We start from the raw sequence: 23,781 nt of genomic DNA, 5'->3' as shown, positions 1-23,781 counted from the left end.
TTTCAAAAAAGATACAAGCTCTTCGTCTCATTGACATTTTGTATTGTTTTCCTGGTCTCTATGCAATTATTTCTGCTCTGACCTTTGTTATTTGCTTCCTTCTGTTAACTCTGGGCTTAGCCTGTTCTTCTTTTTCTAGTTCCTAGAGGTGTCAAGTTAGGTTCTGTGAGATCTTTCTTTTTCCCTAAGGCATGCATTTATCGCTATCTACTTCCCTCTCAGAACTGCTTTTGCTGCCTCCCATGGGTTTTGGTATGTTGTATTTCATTTTCATTCAAGATTTTTTTTATTTTTCTTTTGTTTTCTTATTTGACCCACCAGTTGTTCAGTAGCATGCTGTTTAATCGCCACATATTTGTGAGTTTTCTAGTTTTCCTCCTGCTATTGATTTCTAGTTTCATATCACTGTAGTCAGAAAAGACACTTGGTATGATTTCAATCTTCTTAAATTTGCCAATATGTGTTTTGTGGCCTGTCACATGACCTGTCCTGGAAAACGTTCTGTGTGCACTTGGGAAAGATGTGTGTTCTGCTGCTATTGAATGGAATGTTCTGTATGTCTACTTGGTCCATTTGGTCTAAAGGACAGTTTAAGTCCAATGTTTCTTTGTCGATTTTCTGCCTGCATGATCTGTCCGTTGTTGACAGCAGGATACTGAAGCCCCTACTACCACTGTATTACTGTCTACTTCCCCCTTCAGCTCCGTCAGTGCTTTTAGGTGTTCCGACACTGGGTGTGCACATATTGTATTTACAATTATCATATCCTTTCGATGAACTGAAAGGGGTAACTGATCTGGAACAGACCAGAATTCCATACGTGAAGAGTTAACAGTGCTGCAAAGTTAAAGCACGCATATGAACACCTCTTTCAGTAGCGTAAAAACCTTAATGGAAGAGTTCAAAATTAAAATCAAAACCACTATTAAAACCCAGTTTATTTTTTAAAAGTGATTTGTAAACTGTAACACCAATCTTAGGAGATAAGGCTGAGTGCAGCTTGACAGTAAATTAGGCATAGAGTTCTTCAATCCAATAGGACACAAAAACTACACACAGTATTCATGCAAGTATTCACTGCTCTATAACATCATTATTTTAAGGCAGGGGTCGGCACACTTTCTATTTAAGGCCAGATATTAAATATTTTCAGCCCTGCAGGCCACTTGGTCTGTCTAGATACTCAACTCTGCTGCTGGAGTGCAAATGTGGATTTGGATAGTCTGTGAACAAACAGACGTGGCCAGGACCGGCCCCGCCTATTCTAAAGGATCATGCCAGCAAAGGTCACCGGAGAGAAATCCTTTGGACTTAAGTGCAGGTTGCGGGTAAAGTGGTTTAACAGAAAGACGACACACCACTATAAACCACGTCCACACAGGTTTAGTGGTGGTTCTAGCAAACGCCCTAAGACCTGTCCTCCCTGCAGGCTAATGAGTATTACCTGCAACTTTTTAAATTAAAAGAACCCAAAGACCTCCAGTAGCAGAATCCTGACCTATTCTCCGAAATGGATTCTTCTGAAAATATAAAATAAGTCTTTTCAGAGTTTATTCTTCTAAGCTAGCTTCCTTACCGTAACAAGCTACCAGAATAATTTCCATGATCTGTATGATTAAAGATCATTTCAGAGGTTGTAATAAACACCTCTACCAGCACCCCTTTCCGCTCTCATCAAGAGAAAAGATGCAAAGTCATAAACAGAATGTGACCAACACTCAAAGGGACACCGCATCTCATCCTTTCTTTAGACGGCACACTGAAGTCACATCTGGCGCTGTGCGCACGGCGTGGCACACTCACGCCTCCTCAGGTTGCCCCCCTGCACAATGGGCGCACAGCCCAGAACAGCAAACGCGAGGCAGGGCGGCCCTCCTGCTGGCACCGGGCCCGTCCTGTGCAAGCACGAAGAAGACACGTGACGTGGGTAACGACGACCAGGGCCACGCGGGCAGAGCCAGCCCTCCTGTCACACGCCCACGCACGGCCCTGCCCAGCAGGCCTCCCCGGCCCCTCTCAGCCCTGAGCTCACCTTGCTTCTCCACGTGCTCCAGAAGCAGATCCTTCACGGCGGGCTCCTCTGCGAGGTCAGAGGGAACGTCCCCTTCGCTGTTCACAGCAGCCACGCTGGCGCCATGGTTAATGAAATATCTGCGCAGACAAGACCCAGAATCCACGGTCCCTCTCCAGCCTCACAACAGCTTACATTCCTGTCCCCGGGGCTCCACCAAGAGCACGGCCTCTGGGCTGGAGCTTTTAGTGTGGCCCCAGGAAATGCATTCCATTGCTAACTTCTAACTACACGAGCCCTCAGGAATCAGGACCAGAAGCGTCCCAACCTCTTGGTAAGAACAGGGCCTGCAGGTGGGATTGCCTTCATACGCGTGTGTCTAACCTCCCCCCTCACTCCCAGTGGATGGCAAGAGGCTTACTAAATACCCCAAGGAAGACACGCAGCCCTCAAGCTCACCCACCATCCCTGAGGTCCAGACACAGGCTCCCAAAAGGACTCACTACACTTGTGATATGGAGCATGCGCGTCCCCAGAAGATATGTAAGAAAGTAATTCTCACAGAAACCTTCCCAACGCCACACTGAGAGCATACTCAATAGTGCTGGGGCCGGAAAACAGAAAAATAAAGGATGAATTAACATTTTCATGAATCTGCCTGAATTACGCCTCCACAAAACTCTCCCTTCAACCAGCCATCTACATGAAATCGACACTCTAAGAAGAAACTAAATTACGGATGAAATAAATCGTTATATTCTAAATAATTAGATTCTATCTTGAAATATAATACTTGATCCTAAAGAAGAAAGGTGTGACCACTTTAACACCTTACGCAGATCCTCTCTGATTTTCAAGGTACTTGCACGCGAAATTATAGAATGAGTCTTACACAATTTTATGAAGTAGGCAATGTGGGTGCTATTCGGGCAAATGGCAGAGGTTGCACCCCAGTCTTCCGACTCAGGTCTAGTTCATCTTGGCACTAAATCAAGTCACTTCTGGACCGGTGAGAACCCCGATTATGCTGCGCGCGCCATCAAATACAAGGATGTAAAGGAGAAAGAAAAACTATTTCAATTAGACTTCAAGCAATCGACCATTTCGTAAGCATGTATTGGTCCCTCCTGCGTGTAAAGGGACCACATTCAGACACTGACGGAGACCATAAGAAGATAATCAGGGTATGGCCACTGTGTTCAGGGAGCCAGCAGAGGAGAATCAGCAAAGATGAGATCAAGATCACGCTTCTGCTCTCTCACTGCCTAGCACCTGGTATAAACAGAGCTTCCACACACGTTTCTAACTCACAGATCGAGCCCATGTGGACTCGCATATATGAACTCATTTTCCACTGTCTCCACCCTCCCCCACAGACTCAGGGGGAGACACCCTCTCCCCCCTGAGGCTAGCCGGCCCCACCTGTCTCCTACAGTGAACCAAGGCCCGCCTCTGCCCGTCTGCTGCCCCTCACTTCCACATTCAAGAGCTCCTCTCCTCTGGTTTCTCCTCTTCAGGACAAAAAGAAAACTCAGCTACACCCCCGCAACCCGGAAAAATCAAGATGCAAATCATATACATAGTAATCCCTCAATAAATGGGCTTTGGATTGAACTGTACCCTCTACTCCGATCACAGGGAACTCTTCGCAGTCCCCAAACACACCCCAGCTACCTCCCATGGCTCCAGTAGTTTCCTCCAACTGATGAAACACCCCTTCTCCTTTCCCTGCTGGAAACTCTTCACGTCTTTCAAGGTCCACTAAAAAGGCCACTGCCTGCTCTCACCGACCAAATCTTCCCTCTCGTCCCCTGATCTCCGTCCTCGCCAGCACTAAGCCTGCGCCTCTGTCATGACACACATGCAACCTGGTACAGCCACCCCAGCAGGCTGAGGGCTACTTCAGGACCACAGCTGTGTCCTCCTCACGGCTACCGCTGCCACGATGTCTGACACTGTCTCTTTTCTCTCGGCAATCCACAAACATCACATGACAAAGAAAACATGGTAACTGCTCTGCTCTGACATCCATCGCGTTCCTCACTGGGTCAGGCACGATGTCACTTAGACATAAAGGGTACTGCTTTTCCCTTTCCTGACAAGTTCTTAGACGCAAGATCAAGAATACTCACTTCTAGAAAGCAATCTGGCTCTCCACGAATCAGAGAGAGATTATTCTTAAGCAAGGCTACCTTCCTAAACCATTTTAAGGGTGAGGAGGAAGAGGGAAAAACCTCTCTAGTTTCACACTTTTACCTGAACAAGAATAAATATCAACCTATGAAGTAATATTTTTTAATTTATTTTTTATTTTTGGCCACACTGTGCGGCACGCAAGATCTGAGTTCCCTGACCAGTGACCAAACCCAGGTTCCCTGCATTGTGAGCACCCAGTCTTCACTGGACTGCAGGGACATCCCTAAGAAGGAATGTTTACTTTACTCCTGAGAATTTTTATAGTTACCCTGAGGCTCCGAAATAGCCATTAGCTCAGTTGCCCTTTAGAAAATAAAGCCTCTGTGGGAATTTCCTGGCGGCGCAGTGGTTAGGACTCTGTGCTTTCACTGCCGAGGGCCCAAGTTGAATCCCTGATCAGGGAACTAAGATCCCACAAGCCGCGTGTGGAGAGAGAGGGGGAGAGAGAGAGAGAGAGAGAAAGAGAAAGGAAGGAAGGAAGAGAAAGAAGAGAGAGAGAGAAGGAAAGAAAAACGGGAGGAGGGGGGGAGGGAGGGAATAAAGTCTCTGTGTCCCTCTCAAGTCATCACTGATGCAGGGTCTTTTTGCTGCTGTTCTAAGGGGGAAAGAAAATGTGTTCAAAAACGCAGCATAAATTACCACCCCCAGTAAACTACAGAGCCAAACTAAACACTGCTTCTAAGTTAAGCACTTATTAGCAATGGAAATGGAAACACCCAGCTAACTAGCGACATGCCTGAACTCAAAATGAGGAATAAAGAGCCCCTAAACCTCTTCTTAAAAAATATATCATCCTGAGTTCAAATATGAGACAAAAAAAGGTCATCCTGGACCATGAGACAGAATGCACTTAGATTCTTCCCGAGGAAGCCAGTTTGCCTTTTCCTCATTTCCGCTCCCTCAAAATTAGAGTTTCTAATGATTCTGGGAATAAGAGTACAGAGTTTAAGGTCTTTAAGATACAAAAAGAAAAAGGACAACTGATCAAATGCTACTCTGACGTGAAGCCCTCCTCAGAGGCCCTGAGGTAAAGGCAGGAAAACGAGCGGCATGAGCCCCGGGGCTCCCGGCTGTGCGGGCCGCGCTGCTGCGCAGACGGGCACACGGCGGCCAGGCCGAGGCCGGCCACGGGCGGTGCACGGTGGGGGGGAGGAGGGCGTCCACACCACCCGCCACACGAGGGGGTCTGGTCACCTCTCCCGGTCAGACTTCCTGTGTCTGACTAGGGACCACCTGCAGGAGGAAACAGCAACTCTCACCAGTGCGTTTCATTCGAGGTTATAACACGTATCCGGGCAAGAGACACCTACAGTGTGAACTTATTCCAAAGGAACGGCGCCCTCCGGTAAAGCTGGGGTGAAGAAAGCACCACAAGCAAGCGTTCACAGGAGCAGGGCAGAGGCCCCGTGGGCCACACCAACACGAGGCGGCCACGTCGAGCGAGGGCTCCGCCTGCTGCCTCCCGGTGGAGAAGGCGGGACCCTGAACGTGACGCGATCTGGCGGCTCCAACTCACGAACCAGCCACCGGGATGAACAACCACACAGCGACGCGGGCCCCCGTGTTCTGCGAATGTTCCTTAGATGCTGTTTTCATGTGAAGGTGGAAATCTCTGGGGAGGCCACCCAACTCTTGGGCGTCAGAACGTTGCTGAGTGGGTCAGGCTGGGAGTTCGAGCCCTCCCGTGGGCCCGGGGAAGGGGCAGCCCGGGTGGGGAGGTGACTGGTTCACAAGAACCGAGCCGGGAGAAAACCACACGGCTCCCTCCCGCCGGTTGTGGGGAAGAGCAGGCGGCCCAGTCCGCACGGGTGCCACGGCCTGCCCTGCCCCTGCCCGACGTCCCCCGCCCCCCCCGGGACACCCGGGCACAGCAGTGTCTGTGGGAGGCCACCCCCGGCTCCACAGAGCTGCCCGCGTAATCCCCCCACCCCACCCACGCTGTCTGCACTAACCCCAGTGTGAAAGGCGCCCAAAAACAAGCAACCCGCTTCTCCACGGACCACAGAGCATCATCATGATTCTATTTAGAGACTTTACCTTAGCAATCTACCTTTACTCTCACCTAGAATACACTCGACGGCCTCATCTGAGAGATCTTTTAAGTACCAAAGTCTCTTTCTATTTAAAAGCAGCCTCCCTCACCATTCCCTCCTTCCACAGACATTTACTTGGCACCCCTTCCAGCCCAGACACCACGTGGCCGGGCTTCTGCCCAGGGAGGGCCCCCAGGTGTGCGGGAGGCTGGGCTCGGCGCGGGGGGGCCCTCCCACCTCTCCTCTGCGCGGATGTTGGGCTCACGCTTCTGCTATTACCTACGCAAGTTCTGCAACCAGGAGCCGGGTATCCTCCACCTCATTTGCACTAAGCACTGCTTTTTAAAAAAAACAACCAATAAAACAGGTTTACAAAGAAGTCCAGAAAAACTCTCCAGGCCTGCCCACGTGTGTCCAGCTACAGTCGCTCAAAAAGTGAACCCAGACTGTGCAACAGACAGAGGCCACCTCTGTATATCCCAACAAATATGAATTACCTGGAAAAAGAAGCAAACAAAATTTCAACTAAAAAACTGTCGAAGTAGCAGCTATGTAAAACACAGTATTAGTTATTCCTTAAAAATAATTCAACTTCCCGCTTTTATACTTTGTAGTAAAGAGAGGTTATAACTGCTTATGAAATACAAATTCTTATGAGCAGAAGAGAAAGGAAGGCTGCCCTCCGAGAAGCCTGCCGGCACAGGGACTCACTCTGCTATGTTGAGGTAGCCACAGGAAGCTGCTGCGTGGAGGGGTGTCCAGCCCTCGTTGTCCTGCTGGTTTACATTCGCTCCGTTCTCCACCAGGAACTTCACCATGTCCAAATTTTCATCAATACAAGCCTGAAAAGAAAAGTCCATCCATTCATTCAACAAGTACTTACTGAGCTCTACAGCGTGCCAGTTACCGCTCTGGGCACTGGCACTGCTGCAGCAGGGACGAAGTATGAATTTCTGTTTCCTGCATCCTGATGAAAGTGTCCAGAGTGTGACGTCTCAGCTCTGTGATCTCATGCAAATCCCTGAATTCTCTCCATGCCTCAGTGTCTCAGCTGTGAAACAGGTGTAATGATATTTAATCTTACTGACAGTGCTGCCAGGATTAAATGAGGAAAGTGCTTTCTGAAGTACCATCAACGGGTGAGCTGCTCCACCATTATATGATAAAAAAAAAAGAGGAGGGGATGTCAGGAGCCACTGACTGCCTATGAATTTTCAAGGACAATAGTCACACAGGACCAAATGCAACCTTCTCAGTGGGAAGCTGCAGTGTGTGTCCCAGGGTTGCTCAACCACCCCTGCTTTGGTGAGAAAGGGTGCAGTGACCTTTGAAACAGAAGGGATGCATTTTCTTTTCACATATCTTCTGAACGGCTGCAGGCAACATGGCCAAGTACGTCTGCAGCTGCGGACGCTTAGGCATCCTTGGCTGCTCAACTCACAGCAACAATCAGAAGGCAGAGACGCTTCCTTCAGGCCTGCCATCAGCCTAAAAGGAGCAGTCACACAGAGCAGTGAGGGCTGCCAAGACCCACGGGCCACCTGGACGCATCCGCGATAAAGGCGGCGAGAGCCCACGCTGACATAGGTGGTCGGCATCAAGACTCAGGTGGATGCAAAGCAGCACAGACACCGCAGGGCCCAGAAGCAAACGAGACTCCTCTTTTTAAAACCTGTCTCTTAAACCCCTCCTCTAAAAAAAAAAAAAAGACTTAAAACTTGAGCTGAGAAGCTGTCTTCCAGATCAGAATGATTTTTAGAACGATGTTAATACAGGATCTGCCCTTTCCACTGTGTTGACGTTCCCACTACCGATGCAGAGCCATGCTGGGAAGGACCGCTGGAGCCCCCGCCCAGCCAAAGGAGGCGCCAAAGGGGACGGGTGCTGACTGTACTCTTCCTGGCCACAAACTCTCCGCAAAACAAAACCCCAAAAAGGCCCGTTTCACTGAGCAATGGCAGTGATGAAGCAGTAGAAATCATTAATTTTATTACACCTCAAAACTTGACGGTAAGTGTTCTTAATATCCTGTGTGACAAAGCAGCAAGTGCGCATAAAGAACTCCACACACCAAGGCACGGCGCCGCCTCTGAGAAAAAGCACCTGTGCATCTGTTTGAGTTGCAAGATGAACAAACAGTTTTTTTCACAGATGCTATTTTTACTCAAAAGAATAACCGACACATTCATTATGATGATTAAGACTTGAAAATGAATGAAGTGAGCCTGTCACTTCAAAGGAAAGAAACCTACCATGAGCTTGACAGCTTCCTAATACTCAGTTTTCTGATGTGGTCAACGGAATTATAAAAAATGTAGTTTTTTGATATTGTAGACTGAAACACATTAACATCTAGAAGATCTGCGTAACTCAATGAACCCATATTTTGCACACAATCAAACGCATGGTGTGAGAAAATCACGCGTGGGTAAAGGATTCATTCAAAATACAAGTTAGACCACTGGATTTTAATGTCACGAAGTAAGAAAAGTCCACTGACATGGTTTCAGATTCCAAATTGCAACTAATACTTAAGAAACTACTACATACTTATTGGCATTTTAGTATAGTGCCAAGAAGAATACCCATAACTGTCTGAAGAGACTATTAAAATACTCCTCCCTTTTCCAAACAGACATCCACGTGAGGCCAGATGTTCTTTATATACTTTAATCAAAACACTATATCACAAGAGACTGAACGCAGACACCAAAAGAGATTTGTGAAAATGTAAAACACCACCACTATTCTCATTATGTTACCATGTCAACGGACTTTTCTTACCTTGCTTTTGTTTTTGAAAATATATATCAATAGCTCTTTTCAATTAAAATATGTGATTTATATGAACATGTAATGGGTTATTGCTACTTTAAATGAATTAGTAAGTACATATTTTCAAGATTTTTCAGTAATATGTATTAACATTTATGAACTAAAGCTCTTTGGGGTCCTGAATAAATTTTTAGAGTGTAAAGGATTCCTCAGACAGAACAGTTTGAGGACTGATGTCTTCAGTGAAAGATACCAAGGGAGATTTTACGGTGACAGTGAGCAACTGTTTAAACAGCAAGATCACCGTGGGGAGAACTCAAGCCGGAACTCAGAGGGCAACCGTGACACCTAAGCAGCATCTATCCTACCAAGAGGACTTACAGGAAACTCTCCAGACTAACCTCGTGTCAATCCCGCTTAGGGACAAAGGAGGGATGAAAAGCGGTTGATTCAATCTAGAGGATTTTTCAGTAGGTAACCTTGGTTACAAAAAGCATCTTTGTTCATTTCCCCCAAAACATCCAATATTCTGTTTACAATTAGTGAGATGAGCTAAACATCTCAACCCAGATTTGATTCAATGTCATATAATATATTCCTCCAACCTGAGCTTTTGAGGCCAGATGACTTTTATAGCCAGTGTTCATAATAGTTTCTTTTTCAACAAGCAGCTCCAAAAGCTACATTTCTTCTATGATATTTTCTTAGGTTGATCAACTTCTATAAGCTTTCCCCATGTATACTTCTTTACCATGTAAAATATTTCATACCTACTCATATTATAAACGATTTCATAATTATGATTGTCACTAAATCTCTCATATACACTGCACGTCTGCCAGTCTGCAATCCCACAGGGCAAGATTTAACCAACCCCTTGCAGAGTATGTCACTAAAAAACTGTCAATACTTTAACTGAAAGGATGGAAGAGGGTACTTTTCAAAGAGGTGCTGAAGTCCAAGGAGAAGAACGTGTTTTAGAGGTTAAGTACACTCTCTGCCCAGGTAGTGATCAATTCCTGTATCAGGAAGGTCAAATGAACTATCCTGACCTGCGCTAAGCAGCTGGGTCAACTGTTCCTTGCTTGGTTGCAAAATGTCTTCCGCTCTGAAAGAAGAACAGCCTGAACACTGAGCCAATGGCCACCACTGTTGGCAAAATTTTGGAAGCCAGTGTTTTCAAGATGATTCCTCACCCTTTGCAGATGACAGCAGCAAAATTCCAGAGGCTAAAATAAGCCTAGCTAGTCCAGGTTTTACATGGGAGAAAACCTGTCTTTCCTCTTTCCTCGCCTCTTACTTCTCTCCCCCCTTCCTTTTCTTCATCTCCTTCATCCCACCATAATTTTAGTTCTCTTCCTTTTCAGTTTGATGATAATTTCTATGAGTCTCAAATCCTTGATACAGTATTTCTGTAAGAATGATGCTGTGAGTATCAAAAGTAACAAAAAGCTGGCCTAATCTGCCATGTAACCTGACAGAGCCTCAACCTCCAAAGAATCATCTCAAAGAAAGCAAAGCGGGACCACTCGTGGGCGACCCCCGCGTCCCCCCCCAGAGTGCAGGACAGCACACCGTGCGGGCGTCGGCTCTGGCGCCAGGCGGACCTGGCTCGTGCCCCAGCCCTGCCGTGTGCACAGTCCCGAGTGAGGGCAGCACCTGAGTACCGGTGGCTCCTCTGGAGCAGGGGAACACCACCCACCTGGCAGGACTCTGTGAGGCTTAAAGGAGAGGGACCCTTGGCACAGTGCCTGGCATTGCTGATTTTAAGCCAATGGTTTAACAAACAGCAACGACTTCCCCAGGAAAAAGCTTAAGTCCTACTTACCCCTCACCTACCACCACCCTCCAGCTCTAGTATCCCGTGGGAGGAAGGCAGCTTGGTTGCAAATGTCTTTGAATGAGCAAGCTTTTGGAGCCTGTCTGTTGAGTCTGACTTCAGGAAATTCCCTCTAGGGCCCAGGATCCTGCGGGTTCCTGAGGTCAGGAGCCACAGGGCTCAAACATACGTCCACGGTTTAAACTAAGGAGGGCCGTCGTCAGACGGTCACTCTCATGAGGCACCTTGGAGTGACTGTTCTCTGTTCTTTGTTTTTGGGGTATTTTTTTTCCTCCAGAAGAAAGAATATAACTAAAGCCGTGGAGCACAGACGAACGGTCCCTGAAAACCTTCTCAACGAGTTGACAACTAAACTTAGACGCCCTCTGCCCCCTCTGTCCGCAGCTGTGCCGCTGACCCATCGGGACGAAGCCGGCAGGGTGAGCGGACTCGCCATCTACCAAGCCCCACGGGGGCCGCGGCCTCCGACCCCACACCTCCACAGGGCTGCACGAGCCTTCCCCATACAGGTCCTTCCTTTTCTTGAACAGGCAAAGGCGGCTAAAGGGCTTTCTGATGCTCCTTTTGACATCAGCGGGAAGATTCTTCTTTGCATTGAACCCTGTTCTTTCTGCTGCGGCTTAAGGTCATTTCTATTTTCCTTCCCTACAGACACACAGAATGTTACTGAAGTAACAGCTTGTTCTATGCTCCTTGAGGAAAGGAGATGTTATTTAATTATTAGTTCAGAAAGCTATCAGAAAAACTGCCAGGTAATAATTTAAAGCTTCCTAAAATCAGCACGTCACACGTCCCTGGCAAGGAGAAGCCATCGCCAAGGAAAAAGCCTTGACGTTACCAGTAACACAGGAAAGAGCACCACAGCCTCTCTTTATCAACGGCTGAGGGCGGACCCGTGCCAGAGTTCATCTGGGAGCACAGAGGTGGCCTTACAAAACAGAGCCTCCTCCGTTCCCAAAATAGCCTGCAACTGTCACCGCCACCGAGAGCCACGGGTCCGAGTGTGACCTTGCTGCCGCGGCTCAGAACACCACCCAGCTGCGGGTGATACGCCCCCATTCCACACCTTTCACCATCCTGTCCTCTGCACTCCCACACTTGTATAATTCCGTCATAATTTATATCGTTTACACAGAACTCAAAATGTATATAATTCCCAAAATTATATAATTTCAACTTTATGTTGGAAACCCTAAATGCTTGGACACAACAGCAAAGAGCCTAATTTCGTTCACACGGATGTTTATCTGCCAAACACCCTGAATCACCTGTGTGAAATTCTCAAGTCACCACTAGCAAAGCTAGAACGTAAATTCCACCAGGGCAGGAACCGCTGGCTGCCTGTTCACGGATGTATCCCAAGCACCTAGAGCAGCACAGGGCACTCCGGGGACCGCCAACACATGTTTGCTGAATGAAAAGAACAAATGCCCAAACTCACAGAAAGTCACATTTTCTATACATTCCGGTGATGCTCTGTTATCTGGACTCGTCCAAAGACTTCTCTCCAGACTCATCGCACCAAAATCACACAGCACGTCCAAGTACAGGCTGGGGTCGGATCAAGGACGCTATACGTCGATGCCTCCCATACAGTCTGTACTGTTCACGTATCTCCCCTCCCTTGGCGCAGTGTATTGAGTGGTGGCCCCCAACAGACACATGTGTGTGCTAACCCCTGGAACTGGAGAGTGTGACCTGACTTGGAATGGGGGTCTCTGTGGTGTAATTAGGTTAAGGGCTTGAGCTGAGCAGGTCATCCTGGATGATTCGAGTGGACCCTACATCCAACAACAAGTCTCCTAGTAAGAGGCAGGCAGGGAGAATGTGACAAAGGCAGAAGAGATGGCAGTGTGACCGCGGGGGCAGAGGCTGGAGTGACGCAGCCATCAGCAGGGGCTGGGAGAGGCAAAGAACAGGTTCTCTCCTGGAGCCTCCGGAGGTAGAGCGGGCCCATCAACACCTTGATTTCAGACTTCTGGCCTCCAGAGCTGTGAGATAATAGACTTCTGTTGTTTAAAGCCACAAAGTTTGTGGTGATCTGTCACAGAAGCTCAGGAAACTAACACAACTGGTGCGGAATAGGACGTCAGAACCTAGAGGGCCTGCCACGTCCTCACCCCTTGGTACCAACAAACGTTACAGCAGCGAGTCACCATTTTTGTCAGATAAAAAGTGGTCAGAAAATTAATTATACCACTTCTTAAGATACAGCTGCATTTAACAGAAGGTTTAAGAATGTTTTTAAATCAATCTTCAGCCCAAAGAGCAAATGTCCTGAAAGAGCTGACCATGTGCCCGTGCCAGGCACGCTGCTGCAGGGGCTCTGGCGGAGGCCTGGGCTGAAGCTCGGGGGCAGTGCTGAACGGTGAGTCTGCTACGCGCCCATCGTGTCCAAGCTCAAAGTCCCCTCGCTCCAACAGGGCAGGCTCACCGTGTGACCAAAATTCACGAGTAGATTCAAAATGGTAAAGGAGTCGGTCCATTTGGAAATCTCAACCGTCACACCAGCGCTACGAGAAGGCTTTACCTTACTGCAGTTCACACGGCCTGACCCAGTGCTGAGTCAAACCTTCCATTCCACCCGCGATACCGTGTAACCACTACTTGAGTGAGAATCAGAGCAGCAGTCCGCTCCAACACGACAGGTGACCCAGCCACTGTCAGTTCCGTGTGAAAGACTCACAACCCCACTGGTGCTGACAGTTTGGCTCCCAGACGGTGAGAACCACATCTGAGTATGCACTCAGTGGTCAGGCAGGCCCTGCATGCAGACCTGCAGCCTTCCAGGAGCGAGAGCCTCCAGAGACAGCGGAAGGGCAGACTTCTCCGTGGCGGGTCGCGCTGAGATTCTTGTTCTCAATACACTGGCACGTTATCCCCAGACTGTAAATGTCTACAGTGTGGGACCAGAGAACACCTTCCTTCAGTTAAGAGCAAGTATCATATTGACAGTATTTAGATTTCAAAAATGTGTTCATTCTGGGTTCTAATACGACCTCCTCTAAGTGCCGCAAGCCCCTCCCCTTCAAACAATGTTTCCTTCAACCTTCCCCAGGCATTTAAACGAAGAAAAGCCCATTACGTTGTCTCATAGGAACCACCATGGCAACTTCCGCACGATAAAGGCTACACACAGCTGACCTAACTCTTGTCATCAAGGTAGGTTTTTGAAAAGTCAAGAAGGAAGAAGAGGAAGAAAGGGCCCAGAAAACCAAGGCTGCATCTTCTCAAAGCTCACGATTACCCTCAAACAGAAGTTTTATAGCTCTGAGCGTCACACCTCCACCCCTCCCTCATTGACAGTCCTAATATCGAGGAACAATAAGTGAGGCCCCATAATTGTGGTAAATCCCCAGCGTGAGATTCTCTCAGACCAAACGGGTGTACACGGCTGAGTCAGCCTGACATGTGTACAGCGATAAGAAAGCCCTCTTATAGACTGTGCACGTGATGGCTGAGGCACCAAGCCACGAAATGATTCACCTTCACAGACTAGATCAAAAGAGGTTCCTTGGGAGAAGTACACGATAACAAACCTGTAGAAGAAGGACGGAATGCGGCAGCTGGAACAGCTGGCAATACGACGTCGCCTTCTACAGATGCAGAAACTGGCCCAGAAAAGGTAAATGAACTATTTAAGGTCGCATATTCAGTGGTGGAACCAACTAAGGTTTTCTACCTACCAATTTAGAGGTACCCAAAACAGCGTTTGTGGGCCAGGCTCAAGATACCACTTGGCCCATGGAACTTTTTTTTTTTTTTGGCTGCGCTGTGTGGCATGCGGGATCTTAGTTCCCCAACCAGGGATCGAACTCATCCCGTGCCCCCTGCACTGGGTTTGGGGAGGGGTGTGTGTGTGTGCGCGTGCGTGTGTGTGTGTGTGATGGAACATTTTTAATACCTGACACTATCTTCCTAAAAATGACTTTACTTTAGAACATACAGGGTAAACTGGCATTAGTATAGGTCTGCAATAATTTCTTATGAGGAATGTGGCCAACTGGTTGATCTGAGTCGGTCACTCCTGACCAGACTACACACAAAACACACAGGTGCCACTGCAGTGCTTGGGCTGCCGCTCTGTTTACCAGCACGAGTCCAGATTAGAAACCTCCCTCACAGCTTGGCTACCGGTCCTCACCACAGCCCCTCCAGTCTACCCTGCGGCCAGCTGGCACGCAGAGTACATTGCTGTCCCATGGAGAGTGACTTTTCTATTTAACTCCAGATCACTCTGTGCCCATAAACAAGTGTTTCACAAGTCACAAGAGTGTGGTCTGAAAGCGAGGGCATGGGCAGTGCTCCAGAGCTGTCAAGGAAGCCTCAAAAACAGAAGGAAGGCAATTCTGGGACCTGAGTTGGGTAGGGAGTAAAAGCCACAAAGAAATTACAGGAAGGTTAGATTCTCAGAAAGTACAAACCAGCACAGCAAATTTTATTCCTAAAAGAATAAACAAGAAGTTATTATTTTCCCAGAATATTTTCATCCGGAGCTTTGCACAGACAAAGCTACCACGACACTAGTCCGTATCACCTACGGCCATGCCTCCCCACGGCCAGGGGCAGCAGGGACCGCAACCCCACAGCCCCACCCGGTAGAGCGCCACAGCCAGCAGCGGGGGCCGTGGGACAAGCCCGCCCGAGCTCAAACCCCGGCACGAGCAATCACGTGATCTCTGTATGCTTCCGCTCCCTCAGCTGCTAAATTATGATACTGTCCACAGTACCCACGTCATGCATCACAAACGAGCTAAGTAAGGTACACAAAAGCACGTAGTGCCCAGCATATAGTTAGATGCTACGGAATTGTTAGCTGCTACTCGGACTATTATCAATGTATTATTATCCTTGTTTAGTCTCTAAGAGCACAAGAAAGGGCAAAAAATATATACTTCATTTCAAATAAACACAAATATAGTATAAACTCTCTGTAAGTCCCAACAGATGCCAAGAGACCACAGCAGTCAGGTTCTGCTCTAAAGGAAGGAAGCAAACGAGAGGTGGTCCTAGAGGAAGGGGAGACAAGGAGCCAGGACCGGAAGAGCAGCTCACAGGGGCTTCCGGGGCTGAGGCCGGGTTTCACAGGCACTGAGTCACCGGCAGCAGACGGTCCATCCCAGTCTGCTGTTAGCACGGACAGAACACCTGAGAAGACAGATTTCAGTTCCAGATCTGACACTGACACACATCCCCAAAGAACAGGTTAAGAATTTACCTTAGCGATGTGTCCCTTGAGTGTAAAGTACTTCTCATTTATTCACCTAACAAATATTTACTGAGGGCTATGCTGTGCCAGACACAGTCCTCAGGAAGAGAGGCAGGAATCAAACATGAGCGAGACTCTGGGCTTCCCTGGTGGCACAGTGGTTAAGAATCCTCCTGCCAATGCAGGGGACACGGGTTTGAGCCCTGGGCCGGGAAGATCCCACACGCTGCAGAGCAACGAGGCCCATGTGCCACAATGACTGAGCCTGTGCTCTAGAGCCCACGAGCCACAACCACTGAGGCTGTGTGCCACAAGTACTGAAGCCTGAGTGCCCAGAGCCTGTGCTCTGCAACAAGAGAAGCCACCACAAAAAGAAGCCCGCGCACCACAACGAAGAGTGGCCCCTGCTCGCCACAACTAGAGAAAACCCGTGAATAGCATGAAGACCCAATGCAGCCAATAAATAAATATGAGTAAGACTTGACCATTTAGTGGTAGAAAAAGTTATTTAAATGGTACGCACAAGAGGAATCCTACTCTAACACAAGATACGTACAGTGTTAGAGCTCAGGGTAAGATGTCACTAGCTTTGTCTGGGGTGACAGGGAGCACCTTCCAAAATGGAGGTTATTCACTCACATCATAAAGGAGTCGCCAGTTGAAAACGCAGGGATAAAGAGAATTAGAAGAAAGGGAACAGGACATACAAAGCTCCAGGGGAGAATGGTAAGAAGTTCGGCATGTCTGTACTCAGTCGGGGGTGGGGCATACGTGAAAATCCACTTCACCTGCCAGATGAAGGGTTTGAACGTGACCCTGCAGGCTAATGGGACATGGCGGGAGAGGCTGGTAGGGTAGACTGGCAGCAAGGAGAGTCCTGTCCCGTCCCCCCCCGCCCCATCCCCCCCGCTAATGACTTTATCCTTGTCCTGAAGGAGCAGGGAGGCCTGAGGTTTTGAGGCCAGGGAGGGAGCCCGTGGAAACTGTCCACGAGTGAGCACCGCAGTGGGAAAAGCCACAGGCCAGAGAGGAGGAGGTCCTGAGGGAGCGCACTGGCTGTGGAGACAGAGAGGGACGGGTCTGAGGAGCGCTGCTGAGGCGGAAGGGGCAGGGTGGCTGGTCAGAGCGCCAAAGGTGCAAAGGGGTAACACAGGCTTTTAGGAGCTTAGGACCCTCGGGGACTGTGACCCCGCTGGGCCCTGAGCCAACACAGGGACTCCAGGCGAGGCTCAGGAGTCTTCCCTGCGTGATTCCCAGGGAGTGCCAACTTCTCTCAAGACCTCGGCGACTTCCATGTGGACAGCAGGCCAGCATGTACTGCCCGCTGCCCCTTCCCTGTGACACCACCCCAGGAGAGCTCAGGAAAACCAAGGTCAAAAAGCCCGGCCCCGCAGCTAAGCCGCAGCTGGGTGAGTGTCAGGAGTGCCGCGGACCCGCCCTGGCAAAGCGTCGCTGGACAGCCAGCAGCCCACAGAGCAGGGCACCTGGGCTTAGGCGTCAGGCCACAGCTGCAGCTGAGAGCTTCTAAAGTCACATGTTAATGACAGCCGTGGTGACTTTACAACTCAAGAGAACACCAATTTTTTCTCTAAAGTTTAAATCTCTAGGATAGGAAAGTAGTTGGTAAATTAAAAGCATTTTGTTGGGCCCATGTGACATTTTAAAAATGAAGATTTTTCACATTAAAAATTCCAATTTGAGACTTTAAAAAAATGAGACTATCTGGCAATGCTGAGGCCAGATTCCCACAAAATAACACGCGTTTGGACCTACGCGGCATTTGCCGCCTCCGGGCAGAGCGTGGGCTCCTGACGCCCGCCATCCTCTACTGTGTTCTATCTGCTGTTACCTGCCGTGCCCCAGCCATCCCCCCTAAATGCTGTATCACAAACATGTTCAAACACACAGAGACGCTGAGGGAATGTCAACGTCCCCCCATGGCCTGCAGACCAGCACTAACACCGCGCTAGACCTGCTGCATCCCCTTCACCCGCTCAGACCTTCCTAACACCTCCCCAAACTCTTCACCACGCACATCATTCACTGGTGTTCAAGCCTGCGCACAGCCTCACTTTTCTTCTGCAGCAGATTCCTTGCACGCAGGGAGCACACACCTTCTGTGCTTCACGCCCTGGGCGCTGCCCATCGCCGCAGGCATTTGAGCCGTGTCCCTGGGGCATCCGACCCGACACAGAGGAACACTCTCGGACTTGCTCTGCACTGCCAGTGGACGGCGGCTAGGAGCAGAAGCACAGCTGACCTCTCTTAAGGCAGCGTCTTATTTCTGCTGGGCCTTAACACACCAAATCTGAGTATGATCAATTTTTGTTGCTGTTTTATTAGAAGTACTGCATTTCTTAAACTGAAGCATAGCAGGGAGTTCCCTGACAGTCTAGTGGTTAGGATGCAGCACTTTCACTGCCCTGGCCTGGGTTCAGTCCCTGGTCAGGGAACTGAGATTCCACAAGCTGTGCGGCAGGGCCTAAATACATAAATACATAAATAAAATCGAAGTACAGCTGATGTACAGTGTTGTGTTAGTGCCTGGTATATGGCAAAGTGACTCAGTTATACATATATGCTTATATATTCATTTTCATATTCTTTTCCACTATGGCTTATTACAGGATATTGAATATAGTTTCCTTGCTCTACAGTAGGACCCTGTTGTTTATTTTATACACATTAGTGTGAATATGTTAACCCCAAACTCCTAATTTATCCCTCCTCCCGCCCCTTTCCCCTCTGGTAACCATGTCCGTGAGTCTATTTCTGTTTTGTAAATGACTTCCTTTGTATCACTTTTTTAGATTCCACACATAAGTGATATAATATCTGTTTTTCTCTGTCTGGCTTACTTCACTGAGTATGATCATCTCTAGGTCCATCCATGTTGCCGTAAATGGCATTATTTCATTCTTTTTTATGGCTGTGTAATATTCCCGTGTGTGTGTGTGTGTGTGTGTGTGTGTGTACACTACACCTTACTGATGGACATTTAGGTTGTTTCCATGTCTTGCCTATTATAAATAGTGCTGCTGTGAACACTGGGATGCGTGTAACTTTTTGAATTAGAGTTTTCTCCAGATATATGCCCAGGAGTGGAACTGCTGGATCATATGGTAGCTCTATTTTTAGTTTTTTTAAGGATAATCAATTTTGCTGATAATATAAATTCACTGTTGGGGCTCAAAGGGAAGGTACTAGTGGTTAAGATTTTGGAAATCTAAATAACTTTTTTTTTTTCTGAAAGCATCACTCTAAATAATTTAAGAAACATGGTCTATAGTCCAACTCTCAGACTGCTGTGTCCCGGAGGCAGGGCAGCAGAATGAATAACACAAATCAATAAATAACACAAACATCCCTTGAGGTCGTACACAGAAGAGTTAGCCTCCACTCTCCCTGACTGACAGTGGTATTGCCAAGATAACCAGGAAAGCTTCTGTTATTTACTTGTTAAGAGAAGGCATTCCTAAGCCCAGGAATAGATCAGGAATAGCAAAAAGAAACCTCGTGTTCCAAAGGTAGAATGATGCACAAGTGAAAACCTGAAAAAAGGATTAAAAATTTACTTACGTCGCAGACATAGCCCAGAAATGCAATGGCATCCCTTCATGGAAATAAAAATGAGAAATGCTCCCGTCTCCTTCGATAACAAGTGCTTACCCATCTGTAATCACACCCCAGACTCCTGGAGCACCTGCAGGGCAGTGCACTCAGGATCAGGCACCCCCACCAAGACCGGGCACGTCAGCCACTGCTGCAAAGGTGCTGAAGGTGAAGGGCAGCTCAGGCTCCTTCAACGTGTCTCCATCGCCTCGCTCATGGGGGCCGAGCCCAAGCGTGAGCAAGGGCACATCCAGGACAGAGGTGGAGGGCACGGTTTGGAACAGAAGGGGGGCAGCACAAGCGACGACACAAGCAAGGAGATCCAACGCAAACGTCAGAGCCCAGCCCGATCTTTCCACAGAGACGTTTCCTAGCTGTAAGAGAGCAAGCACTAAACTTGACCCTCCTTTTACCGCAGGGAGGACATGTGAGATACAAACAGGAAAACAGATGTTTAAAAAGGATACTACACAAATCCGAGTACTGCTGTTAACACATGGTCTTCGTGTGACTTTATAAAACAAAACATACTATGAAGCAGTCTGCTGCACTGATTAGAGCAGGGGGCGCAAACTTTCTCTGTTAAGAGCCACACAGTAAGTATTTTAGGCTTTGCAGGCCAGAGTCTCCCACAAATACTCAACTCTGCCTGCAGAGTGAAAACAGCCATGGACGATACCAACGAGGGTAGCTGTGTTCCAGGAAAACTTTATGGACACTGAAATTTAAGTTCCATGTAAGTTTCACATGTCACAAAATATGGTTGTTCTTTTGTTTTCAACTAATTAAAAATCAATAAAAAAAAATCCATTTTCAGCTTCTGGAAGTACAAATCCAGGCAGTGGGCTGGATCTGGCCTTGGGCTCTTGTTTGCTGACACCTATTTTAGAGCACTGGCCACAAAGTTTGAGTTCAAATGCCAGCTGTGAAATTTAATGGCTCTAAGGCCCTAGGTAAGTTCCGTCTCTCTACCTGGGCTACCTCACCTTTAAAAGAGGAATAACAATAGTATTTTTCTCACCGTGTTGTTATGAGGACTACATGACTTAATATGTGTACAGCGGTTGGCATGGGACTGGTCAACGTACCCACTCACGCATGTTGCTACCAGCTATTATATGCCGTTACCATGACAAGTCTCCAAACATACCACACTTGCACACACATCTGCACACACATTTCCTCTGCCTGGAATGACTTCCCTGCTCACAGCTTCTACACGGTATCAGTGACCTAGTCCACATATCACCTCCTCTATGAAGCCCACCTTGCTGTCCTTCCCATCCTAGCAGACTCAGTCCCCACCACCCATGTCTCCCAAGTGCCTTACATCTTACTGCACTTATCTTTAACTGTCAACTTCCCCACCAGGCTGAGCTCCTTCTAAGGAGACTGTGACTTACTAACTGTATCCCCAGGCCCCAGACAAGCACTCTACACACAGAAAGCATTCAATACACATTTGGTTAATGGTACCAGCAACAATTTAGAACGTAACCTGACACATCAAGTGTAACTAGGATAGAAATCTGCTGGTTATGTGACAAATGCGTGACTCTAACTCAAGGTGAAAACAATTTCTAACATCCTATTTTAACACCATCAGTCATGTTAACACTCGTCAGCACAGCCGGTGAGCGCACAGTGTGTCCTGGCCCAACCAGCCGGAAGCAGCCACGTCAGAGACCACACGGGGATGGGCCCAACGCCAGCTTCTAGTAATTCCAAGCTTCATCCCCCACCTCAGTCTACACAAAGTGACCCGTGTTTGGTACCAGGGGAGCGAGTGGGCTGAACAACACACTGAAACGGCACCAGCGTAACTCTGCATGTGGCAAAGAGCAAGAAGGAGATGGGGAACCCTTTTCTGATCCTGCTCTTAAACTCGTAAGGAAATCATCCATGATCAAAAGGCATCACCAAGGCCACTGAGAGAGGGATGCTCTCCGAGCTGGTCAGAATCCTAAGGAAAACCCAAGCACCTCCTTGCCACCCCCACAGCTGGCCTGGGAGCCCACCCCACCGCCCAGACCTCTGCCAGGCAAGCTGTCGGCCGTGCCTGACGAGAGCCCTTGTGCCTGGGAACACTGGGCTGCCCGGTGCGCCGGGCACACCATCTCTTAAAAAAACCAAAACTGTTCTGCAAGGGCCTTCAAAGTAACTAAATGGTGACCATTTCCTGAAAGGCAATTTAATGTCATCAAAATCAGTCAAATGCTGTGACAACTATGAAGACAGTCCAGTGAAGACCCGGATCACAGTGTCCTTGTCCCCGCAGGGAGCCACAGCTGCCCCACCTCTGCGGGAGACCCTCCGACACTCGCAGGGGAGCACAACCACTTCTTGGAAGAGAGTGTGTGGTTAGCATGTGGGACCCCATCCCAGAAGATCCAAGAGTCCTTCAAAGTGAATACTCCTGCTTCTGATCATTTCTGCCGAAGGAGAAGGAAAACAGGAGGAGGAAGGGGAAGAAGGAAGACACGCAAGTTGGAGAAAGGAAAAAAAAGTAAGAATACTAACAGAGAAGAAGGAAGAGGAAGAGGAAAGCAAGAAAAAGACTGGTAGGTAAATACACTGAAGATTGACTTTGGCCTCAGTATTTGGCGAAAAACTACTGCTTGGCCTCAGAAGCTGGAAACCTCTGAATGGCTGAATTGCCAAAATCCATTTCAAGGTCCTCCCTCCCATCGTGGAACCTGGGTGTGGCCAACAATCCCATGATTTTACAGGTCAGCTTCCTACCTGATCAGCATAGCTATGTCAGCTGTACAAAAACCAATTTCTTTTTAATATCTGATTATGCACTTTCAAGAACTGGTAAGAATTTCTAGATGAAACTGGGAGTGCTTCATATGCTCAAATCTTTTGTGCTTCATATGCTCAAAATCTTTTGTGCTTCATATGCTCAAATTGTGTAAGTCAGCTGAAATACACACACACATACATGTTTAGTCTTATCAGAGTAAAATACGCACAACTGAATGACTGAGAATCATTACTGTTATGTACCAAAGTGATAAAGACACTGGTGACAGCCCAGTTTAGTATGGGAACAGACGGATGTTAACAGGACTGTTAAGAGAGTATGTTGACAATAGTTCAGGAAGAATATTATATCCTTCATGAGCCAATTAATGTTTACAAAACCTTCAAGAATCACATGAGGAAGAGTAACAGAAACTGTATCACATCAATTCTAATCTTCAATTTATTTTGCAGGCTAGCATTCATAGTATCACACAAAGTGAAATTTTATGAGCTGTATTTAATCTGTCTACTGGGTTCCATTTAGGCCACAGGATTTCAAAAATAGTTCTGTTTCACTTGGGAACATCTGGCAATGTTTCACATCTTGTAAGAAGACCTTAAAAGCAGAATATGATTTCCCATCAGGGAAAGGGAACAATTTAAAGCTGTGTACAACAACCATAATAAATCTTAGCTTCAAAAATTAAAATATCAAGAGAATTAAAAAAAAAGTATCAGAGAAAAATGTGCTCTCCCCCTCCTCTTGCTGCTCTAACGGCTTCCGTTGGGAAGGAAGGTATGTGCGTGTCCTCAGTTCCTGACTCAAAGAGCTGTCCTGCCTGGACTGCGCTGACTTCCCAGCCTGGCAGGACGTGTCGATGTTGGAGGCTTAACATGTTCCAGGGTTTTGTAAGGAGTACTTCGTCTAAAGAAGCATTACAGAGAAAGGAATAATAAATAAGATAAAATGGTATTTCCCCCCAAATGTGTGACTGTGCCTTCATAACCAAGTTTTTTTTTTTAATAACAAAGTTTGTTTCGGGGGGGGGGAGAGATGAAGGTGTAGTAAGAAATACGGAGTTTAACAACACGCAGAGCCCTCTGGCGACTGGTGACACTGACGGGTTGTTTCTGCATTGGGAGACTGGGAGTGCCATCTACACATTACTGATAAGAAAAAAGTATCAAATCGTACACTTTAAATATATGCAGTAGAAAAAATTTAATTGTAACATAATAATAATACTTTAACAAATAAAATTTAGATTTATTCTGGCACCCCATTCTATAAGGGTATATAATTCTACATGATCTGTATCAGGTTTTGTTAGGCTTGGGTCACAGCTTTGGCCAAATA

At 47.7% G+C, this 23,781-nt stretch overlaps 1 protein-coding gene across 18 annotated transcripts in view; it reads right to left on the bottom strand.

The window, feature by feature from the left end:
• Nucleotides 1-23,781, bottom strand: part of PPP1R12B (protein phosphatase 1 regulatory subunit 12B) — a 200,611-nt gene that overhangs the window by 135,949 nt on the left and 40,881 nt on the right. For 17 of the 18 annotated variants that reach the window (XR_009052569.1, XR_009052568.1, XR_009052570.1 and 14 more), the window contains exons 2-3: nucleotides 6,952-7,082; nucleotides 2,033-2,151 (exon numbers count right to left, since the gene is read on the bottom strand). Coding sequence is in view for 13 of the 18 variants with exons in the window: in XM_057726496.1 (XP_057582479.1) it covers nucleotides 2,033-2,151; nucleotides 6,952-7,082 (250 nt within the window). In the remaining 5 variants the exon portion in view is untranslated. Of the gene's footprint in view, nucleotides 1-2,032; nucleotides 2,152-6,519; nucleotides 6,711-6,951; nucleotides 7,083-23,781 lie in introns of those variants that run through there. The other variant, XM_057726493.1, reaches the window with a different exon arrangement.

The sequence above is a fragment of the Hippopotamus amphibius genome, chromosome 3, assembly GCF_030028045.1.
Source record: "Hippopotamus amphibius kiboko isolate mHipAmp2 chromosome 3, mHipAmp2.hap2, whole genome shotgun sequence".
Lineage (NCBI taxonomy): Eukaryota > Metazoa > Chordata > Mammalia > Artiodactyla > Hippopotamidae > Hippopotamus > Hippopotamus amphibius.
This window is presented reverse-complemented; position numbering and strand designations above follow the sequence as displayed.